Below are 9,345 nucleotides of genomic sequence, written 5' to 3'. Positions count from 1 at the left end.
CGGGGAGGTCGGCCCCAGCGCTTCCTCCTCCCTCCCACCGCCCTCGTTCTCGGGCTGATTTCTTCTTCTGCCACGAACTGGGAAAGGGGAACCCGTTTTGCACAGTGGAGGCTCCGGACTGTGGCAGGGCTCCGTCCCTCCCCCCCCGCCTTGTCTCTTCCATCCCTGCCCGGTGATGCACCTGGAGACCTGCCTCTGCCCTGCCCCAGGGAGGCCTTCTGCTTGTGCCCCTGGGTGTAGGGGGCAGAGCGGCCTCTCCTGCTCCCTTGTGTCTTTTGCACAAGTGACCAGCCCCTTCTCTGCTGGCCTGGCTGCGTCCCAGAGCTGGCGGGTCCCCGAGGGCAGTGATCGTACCTGCTGTTGCTGCACATCCCCATGAATGTGACCACAGAGACTTGCTGAGGTCAGGCCGGGCAGGAAGGCCTGATGTTTCTCTCCGGCCAAGAAACATCTTTCGGATGGTGTCTTGCCTCCCATGAGGGAGGGATTGGGGGGAGGGGGGGAGGCGGCATCACCACCTGTAGAAGAGCCCCGATTCTTTCTCTCCTCTGTTCCTTTTTTGTTGCTGTGTTGTTCTGATTTACCTCCTCGCAAAGTCACCTTACTGTAGCTGCGTGGCCTAGCTCGCGTTCTCACTGGGTGTCGTAGGGCTTAGTTATGTCTCCTCCAGGAGAGTGGGGTCTGCTATGGTTTGGGGGTCAGGGGGGTGTGCTTAAAGAGCATGTCAAGGTCAGGGGCTTCCTGCAGACAGGGAATGCCGTTTCTGTTGTGCGTTTCAGTTTTTTTGTTTTGTTTTGTTTGTGTTCCTTCCTGGTTGGATCAATAGGTCTATGTTGCAGAACCTCTTATTTCTTATGGAGACTTAGCATTTGTATCCTAGTTGCACTTTAACATGACATGCAGTGTTTTTGTTCAACACTACTTCTAGTACTTAAAATAAAGTGCTAATTATACATCTGTTAACTGTAATCCTCCTTAATGGATTAGCGTTTTTTTGTTCGGGGTTTCTTTTTTTTTTTTTTTTTTCCTTTTCCTTCTCTCGCTGAAAAACTTTGGACTTCATATGAGAATCTAGTTAATGTGGTGTTTATTATATGGCTATTTGGGTAACGTATGAGCATGAAAGTCAGCCTAGCTGTCCCGTGACACATAGTAGCTGTGATCTTCTAGAAATTGGTATAAATAGCAGCCTTGCTCGCTGTGGTGAGAGCAGTTTGCTTATGTGACAGGTTGATAGAAATTATGTGCATGCAGCAGTGTGTCTAGGCTCTTGGACAGTAGAACTTCATAACCTTATTAAAAGTACAATGGGCAACTGTGTCTGTGCTGTAAGTAGCATGTGTTCAACCTATCAAATCAGCTGTTAATCTTGTGGATGAAGTAACTTGCTCTGGCTCTGACTCGATTTTAATATTAAAATTTACCTAGAGTAGATGAACTTGGATGCTTGTTAACTGGTTTTTATGAAGGGTTTTTTCACTCCATGCGTAGAATGTGGAAGAGGTACGTTGGCGTTGTGTAGTGATAATGAAGAAGTAGACCTTGATACGTCATTGGCTGTCTGCTTGGTTCTCTGGTCCCCCATCTTCCCGGTGCAGACCTTGGAAAAAGCTCTCGTGTCTGGGCAGTGGTCTTGCTGCTGTGATGCTGGACCAACTTGGGTTTCGTTCCTCCTGTAAACTGGATGTTCATCCTCCTGGGGTGGGTAGGGGTGGGAACTGTATGTGGTCACACTTTTGTTTCTAGGGAGTGGAGAATTGGAAGTGTCTGTATCTCTGTCCTGTGTTCTCTCTCTTCTTTCTTTCTTTTTTTCCTCCTTTTTTTTCCTTTGTTTTATTTTTGTTGTGGTTTGGTCTCTCTCTTTCCTCCAGGACCAGCATTCTGTACAATTCAAAGGAGATTTGCTTTGTATTTCTTAGAAAATGCAGAACTTGTGATACTAAAAAAAGAACAGTGCAAAGCCAATATCTGATTAAACTGGTTCAGTATTGAATGCATGTCAAACTTGCTGTCTCTTATCACCGCTTCACCTGCTCAGTCTTGGATCTGGAATTGTCAAATTTCTGGGAATAGGCACTCCTTCGTGCTGGTAGCTTTGTATTTGGGCCATCTGCAAGACATGTGGGTGGGGTGGAGCTTTCCTTTACTGGGCCTGTTAGCTGAAGTGTGTCTCCCCCATGGAAGCTGCTCTGACCCTGCCACCCCCACAAAAATGCCTTCCTGTCAATGACAACAAATGTGACTTGTGCTTGCTGTGGGCACTGTAGGATCACTTGATACTTACAGTGCAGCAAATGCAAAGAAACTTGAGTTTCCTTCAGCAAGTTTGGCTTGCAAAAGGGAAATTCAGCTAAGCTTAATGTGAAGGGCAAGGCTCTGCCTTTAAAAGTGCAGCTTCTGTGCTGCAGGTGCCAAACTAGTAGACCAATGATGTAAATCCAGGTCAGGGTGGGAAGAGAGCTGATCAGCTTTCAATTGCTTTGCTGATTTGATGGCTGCACTTGTGGAGGAAGGACCACTGAAGGTTCAGATGGCCTTGCCCTCTGAGTAAAGGCAGAGAGCTCACAGCATGACTAGGAAGGCATTTGGCAAACCAGGGAAGCCAAGATTGCTATTCTGGACTTGGCTACCCTTAAAGCAGAGAAACGGGGGGAATAAATCTTTCTACAGAAGAGACTGTAGAGATGGTATCACAGATTAAGCTAGTTAGTTATACTGCACAGATCAGTACCTGGGCCTATGGTGCTAGGTGCTCTAGAGAAGCAAATGAGACCAGCCCTGCCTTGAAGAGCTTGCAGTCCAGGATGGGGAGAGGCCTCAAGCAAGCATGATGAATCTAAAGGAACAGATTGTGACCCTGGGAAGCACAGGATGCGAAAAACTAGCCCCAGACCTAGTGTCACAGGGCTCTGACCAAAGTCCAAATGGGTGTCCGGTAAACTGATCCATCTTCCTAGTTGTCTTTTCAGCAGAGTCCCTCGTCTTGGGTCTGAAGCCCTGTCTGGTAGGGTGGAGTTTTGCTAGTGGCATGCTGCAGCTGAGAATGAAGTCCCTGCTGCTTAGGTGGGTGGTAGTTTTGATACAAAGAAACTCTGACCTTCTGTTTTCACTCAATGTAGAGAAGTTTATTGTGGTGGCAGGGTACCAGCTTAATGGGGCTGAACTCTGAAATGAGCTGTAAAAGAATTCCAGATAGGTTAGCCAAGGACTTCTTACATGTGCTAGGTGCTCACTTTTTGCCAGTAACAAAATGGCTTCTTCTTATGAGCAGGCTGTAAATTGTACATCTGAACGTCTTCACAAGCACAGTTGGATTGTGGCTATGCAGTGCGTGTGGTGCACAAAGCAAAAGAATCTAAACAAGTTCATCTTGGTGTCAAGCTAAACCCCTTCCCCCCCATCCCACGTCTGTCTTGAGCAGAGGACAATGGCTGGAGCAATGGTGTCTAGACTACCTTAGTCCTGGGGATTAAATTTAAAAAAGGCTCTTGCTACCAATAGCTAACTTGCAGGCCTGTAGGTGAGCAAAGGTTACAGCCAACCTTGGTTTGTGCAGCTGGTCTGATTTCCAAAGGCTGTTCTCTCTCCTTTTCTTAACGCAAGTGGTCACCTGTGGCTGGTGCCCTCTAAAACTCTTTTAAGGATGGAGTGGGCTGTGGAGGCCAGCCTCCCAGCTGTAAAGCTTTTCTGTAGATAGCTGAGGATCAGGTATAAAAAGCTTGCTTTCTTGTCACTGTTCAGCCTCTCAGAGTCCTGTCCTCGGGCTACAGCCCTGTCAACCCAGCAAACCTTAACTGGGCTGAGAAGCTGGAACGGCAGCTCCAAGATGCTGCTTGTTCTAGGCCCGGCTAATGACTTTGGATGTGTGCAGATCAGTTGTACTTCCTGCATTTTTCAACTTGCCCAACAAAAAATGGGCTGAGTGGGTTGCAGTTGGCTTTTGTCAAGTGTGTAGATTCCAAGTGCTCCAGTGTGTTCATAATGCATGTTCAATGTCGGCAACAAGCTTTTGACAAAATGGTCCCTCTCTTTGCTAAATGGAGAGAGAACCTGCCAAGAGAAAGGAATCCACACCTCGACTCTCCTGCACTTATTTGGGCAAACTTCCTTTAGCCATGCACTGAGTACTCCTCCTTCTGGGGGTGGGGAGCTAGCCTGGCCTTGCCTACCTGCTTCCCCTTCTAGTTGGTACTGCAAGCTTGGGCAGCAAGGGGACTAGCTCCCTTCAGCTGTGACCAGCTTGCCTATAAAATTGTTAAAGCAACCTACCTATCTGCATCCTTTGAGTTACTTCTCAAGACCTGTGGCTAAAAGAGAGAAGCCATTGTCTCGGTGTATCTCACGGTGCGGTGTGCAAGCTGGTCCCTTGCGTGTGCAGGGAGCCGTCTCGCAACAAGAAGGGAGAAATGCTTTTAACAAAGAGAAACGCACACTATTGGGATGCTGCAGGCCCAGCGGTTGAAGCCACCCCTACCACTTCTAACCTGATGCGATTTGAAGGCTGGTGGGGGGAGGTCCTTTTTTAATCCTTCAAATATGTTCATTGTTATATGATGAACTTGGAAACCACCCAAGGATAAAGGGCCTTGGCTAGTGTGAGCTCTGTGGGAAGAGGAAGGTGCTACAGGAGCTTCAAGGAATCCACTACTTTTCTTGTACATGTTTGCAGGGCTGGAGGAGGGACGCAAGCCTGCACTCTGTCTGGGAGCTGGAAATGGAGTTCTTGCGTTCTGCTGTTGAAGTAACTAAGAGGGTCTGTCGCATGCATTCAGCAGCTAGCTCTGAGTCAAAACAGCCTTAGCCTCACCCCTCTTCTGCTGTAGCAGCTGTCCTTGCAATAAGGGTTCTCTTCTCATCAGGATCCCTGCACTCCTGCTGGCTCATGCAGTAGGTATGCTATTGTATGTGAGGATGAAAGTCTGACCTCATCTATTCCTGTGCTTCCTTTCTCTATCTCCTACACTGCTAAAACTCGGGACAGGCCATCTTGACTTCTCTCTGTGTTGGGTATCCTACAGACAGCCATGATCTGCAGCTCTGGCTTCTGTATGCAGCTAAGACCAAGTCATCCCAGTCCTACCCTCCCTTGTAAGAGTCACTTCAGGTTGCCAGCAAGAGAAGTCTGGCTGTTCCCAAGCACAGGGGCCTGCTCCAAAGCCCACTGATACCATTGGAAATCTTTTATGTAACCAGAATGGGGCCCTGCCTTATGATAGTCTCCTCCCCCTCCAGTGCTTGACAAGTGCGTGTGGGAGAAACACTGTCCTGTTGTGGCTAGCTGCTTTCCTGCTGCTTATCTAGTTGAGAGAGATGTATTTGTACAGGGCTGCACAGCTGGCTGGCTGGGCTGTAGAAATTGGTCCCAGCACATGGATTAAGTACTAGGTTGCTTCAGTTACTGTGTTTCGTTTTTTGGTTTTGTTTTTTTGTTTTTTGAGGAGTCCCTAGCCTCTCATCAGGTGCCTAGTTCCAGCTGCGATTGATCACTAGATTTTGAAGCAGTGGTCTGCAGATGAGATGCCAGCTCCAAATCTCAAAGCTGCTTAGTCTTGCTAGTAATATGCTGCCTTTTTTTTGCAGGGGTTGCTACTAAGATCACTTGAAAGGCTTTTGCATTATGCAAGGCCTAACAGGTGTGCTGAGCTGGGGGGAGATGGCTTCTCTTTTTAATTGGTGCAGCTGCCCCATTTCCACCCCCATCCGACTGCAGAGCTGCTAATGGCCCAGCTGAAAATCCTTATAATGTAGCCTTTGCACTCCAGGTTATATTGGAAACTCAGGACTCAAACAGCCTAGTGGCATGCACCACTTCTAGTGTGATCTTTCGCTTCCTACAGGCCTCTTCTACCTTTTTTGCATGTCATCTTTATTGAGGCTCCATAGCAGGAGAACAGAATGGGTTTGATCAGTCTCTGCCAATGGGATGATGGTTTTTGGATCATATTCTTGAACATAAGTGCCACATGCAGGCAGACCAGGGGTCCAGCTAGTTCAGTACCTTGTATTTCACAGCAGCGGATGCTAAGGGCCTGATCTCTCCACTGTTCCTTCTGGCTCCTACAGGCCTAGGAAAGTCTAATTTGGACTAAGATAATGCAGTGTTTATAATGACGATCTCTCCAAACAACCGTAGTTGCTCCTGACCAGCCTGGCTGCAAGTGGGCATTGGAGACCTCCCCAGGATCCATGGGAAGCAAAGCTGGAGGCCATTAAACCTTGATGGCTGTTTCCCTAAACAGCCTCTGAATGCGGCCTGCTTGGCCTGTTTACCTTCATCGTGGGAGGAGTGAAGCAGAACTAGCTCAATGGCTCCCCTTCTGGCAGCTTAGAGCCAGCTGTGCTATAGCATTAATTTCCAGAGAGTACTGATGCTAGGGAAGGACTGCAAATCCAAGCAGCCTGTGCCCCAAGAAGCTTCCCCTCCTGCTCTCCCAGACATCTCATTAATGATGATGGATCAGGTAGAATGGCATTCAAGGAAAAAGTCCACAACCCTCTGTCATCCCTGCACTGATGGCCCTGGGTTTGGTGTATTGCTGCTCTAGTTCAGTTCCCCAAGCCCAGCCCACCTTGGGAGCAGTAAGGGCAGGACATGATTCTCTTCCCAGCCCTTTGAAACCCACTGCTCTAGAGTTCAGAGGGGGCAACAGTTCCCTGCCCTCATCTTGCTTTCCTCACATCACCAGGAGGACCTGCCCTCCCCCATCTTGTATGTGTGGTCAGGGCAGGGCAGCTGACACTGTTACCTGGGCTCCAGCTGCTTTCTGGGAAACCATGGACCTGTTTTCAAGGGGGAGGCTGAAGCCACGGCCCTAGGGCCCAGAATGATTGCGCTGTCAGGGGGGGCTGGGATGGGGAAGCTTGAGCATCATCTGAGATGCAACCCTTCTGGGTTCTCCTTCTGTGCCAAGTGGGGACAGCATGGCTAAGTGCTGTCAAAGCAGGAAGGATGCAGCACCTCCCAAGACGGCTGGCAGCACTATGCCAGCGCAAGGAACTCTGCACAGGTGGCTGTGAGAGCCTTGGATGCCAGTGGAAAAAAGAGCATCCCACCAAGTGTGAGGCCTGCTGGGTTGGTGTGCTTAAAGCAGGGGGCTGGAGGGCAATCCCCTAATTAGGAACAACAGCTATTGAGCCCTGATGCAAAAAAATAGAGAATGGGGCCTTGGTCGTGGCCAAGAAGATCCTGACTTGTTGCATCTTTAAAAAAGAAAGGAAGGGGTGGCTGGTCCTTGCTGCCTGGCTCCTGCTACAGCCTCCCTGGCCTGCACCATAGGCCCCAGCTCCTTACAGGTGTGGGGGACACATGCTGAAGCACAACTTAACTTGTGCTGTAATTTTGCCACTGGTCGAAGAATGGAAGAGCTCCTTTCTCCCTCCTGGTGCTGAGCCTTGGCTTGATGGTTATCCCTGTGGACAGCAGGGGTGCAGCCTACAAGTGATGGACACTGGGAACCGAGTCTTCTGGAGCAGGGTGAAGCAAAAGTTCTTGGGAGGCCAGGAAACTGCCTGCAGTGGGCTCCCTTTGTTCCACCCAGCCCCTACCCCTACCCCTTGCACCAACCCCTACCCACTGCCACCCTAGGGTAGGCTGTCCTGCACCCCCCCCCCACGGTGCCGCAACCCCCCCGGCCAATTTTTGTAGGTCTATCGCTGCAGCCCCTAAATCCTCAGCCCTAAGCTTCGAGCGGGAAAAGCCCTGCGGGGCCGGGAGCTGTGCCTGTCGACCCCGAGAGGGCCGGGCTTTGTCCACACAGGATGAATCTGGTTTGGGCGGGCCGGGGCCAGATGGTGCTTGGCGGATCGGGCCCCAGAAGGGGGCGGGGCAGCCAAACCCTCCCCCCGCACACGGAGGAATCATCAGATCCGAGGGTTTTGTTTTTTTACAATTTATTGAACCAAAAAAAAAAAAAAAAAAAAAAAGGCTCGCCGCACGAGGGGCCGCAGCGCCCGCTCCCCCCCACGGCTCCCGCTCGGGGCAGCTGCAGCTGCCTCACCGCAAGGGAAAAGACGCCGCCTGTAGCCAATAGGCGCCGGGCAGCCCGTTTCCATGGCGCCGCCAGGGGCCAGAGCCAATAGGGGGCGCCGGAGATGTTCGAAAATTCGCAAAGCAGCGAAGCAACCGGCACCGCAGCGCGGGAGCGGGGCCACGTGGCGCGGCCCCTGCCGGGGGCGTGCGGAACAGGGGCGGGCGCGGGGGACACAAGCGTTGGAGGCGTTTAAAAAATCAGCGACTACAAGGACGCGATCGGGGGTCGCCCTGCGCGCACGGAGCCCCCCACCCACCCCGGGCGGGAGAAGGGGAGCAGCGGGCGCCTCCTCCCGTCTTCCTGCGCACGGAGGCGGCTGCAGAGCGAGGGCGGCGACACAAAAGACAAAGCGAATAACCCGGGTCCGTTCTCAGAACAGTCTGTCTGGGGGGGCTCAGTCCTCGGTGGCGGGGCGGGGGAGGACGATCACGGGGGCAGTGTCCTCGCCGCCCCGCTCTCATGCCTTCCTGCTCTTCAGTGCCTTCGGCTTGGCCGACTTCTTCACCTTCTTGCCGCCGGCGGAGGCGGCACCTTTTTTGGCCGCTTTCTTGGCTTTGCCTTTCTCCTTCCTGGCGGTGGCAGCCGCGCCCGCCCCCTTCTTGTGCGATTTCTTCTCGGGCTTCTTGGTCTTCACCGCCGGCTTCTTGTCCACGCGCCGCGTGGCAGGCGCCGCCACGGCCTTCTTGTGCGATTTGTGGGCGCCGCCGCCCGCGCCCCCCTCGCCGCCGCCGCCCTCCAGCTTCTTGCGATTGAGCTTGAAGGAGCCGTTGGCGCCGGTGCCCTTGACCTGCAGCAGCGTGTCGTTCTGCACCAGCGCCTTGATGGAGTATTTCAGGTAGGTGCGCCCGTTCTGCTGGTCGAACCAAGCCACCTTCTTGGCCTCGTTGTAGATCTTAGCCAGCGACGAGCCGTTGCGCTCGCCCAGCTTACGGATGGCCTCCACCACCAGCTGGCTGTACTTGCCCGGCTGGTTCTTCTTCTTGTTGTTCTTCCTCCTCTTGGACGGCGACAACGAGGAGCCGCCGCCCTTGGCTTTCTTGGCCGCCGCTTTCTTCTCCGGGGCGAGCGGCACCTCCTCGGCTTCAGTCAGGGGCAGATCGGCCTCTTCCAGCTCCACCGACATCCTGGCAGCGGCGACTGCTCCGAGGAAACTCCGCTCCGCTCGTCTCCGGCGCTCGGACGCGACTGGCGGGGCGGTGCTCGAGCAGCGCTTTATATAGGCGCGGGGCGGACCGAATTGGGAACAACAACAGGCTGGTCCGCGGCCAGCTCCAACTTGTGCTTTCTGGAGCCCCTTCGCGGGGCCCTGGCGCGC

The 9,345-nt window shown here is 52.4% G+C and overlaps 1 protein-coding gene across 1 annotated transcript; it reads right to left on the bottom strand.

Moving 5' to 3' along the window:
* Positions 1-8,411: 8,411 nt before the first annotated feature.
* Positions 8,412-9,231, bottom strand: LOC109311288 (histone H1x). Its single transcript, XM_019536854.1, has one exon. The coding sequence runs from the start codon at positions 9,151-9,153 to the stop codon at positions 8,488-8,490; it is 666 nt and encodes a 221-aa protein (XP_019392399.1). The 5' UTR covers positions 9,154-9,231; the 3' UTR covers positions 8,412-8,487.
* Between the last annotated feature and the right edge of the window lie 114 nt (positions 9,232-9,345).

This window comes from Crocodylus porosus, unplaced genomic scaffold, assembly GCF_001723895.1.
Source record: "Crocodylus porosus isolate Cpor-Errol unplaced genomic scaffold, CroPor_comp1, whole genome shotgun sequence".
NCBI lineage: Eukaryota > Metazoa > Chordata > Crocodylia > Crocodylidae > Crocodylus > Crocodylus porosus.
The sequence above is the reverse complement of the archived record's forward strand: the minus strand, read 5'-3'. Positions and strand labels throughout refer to the sequence as shown.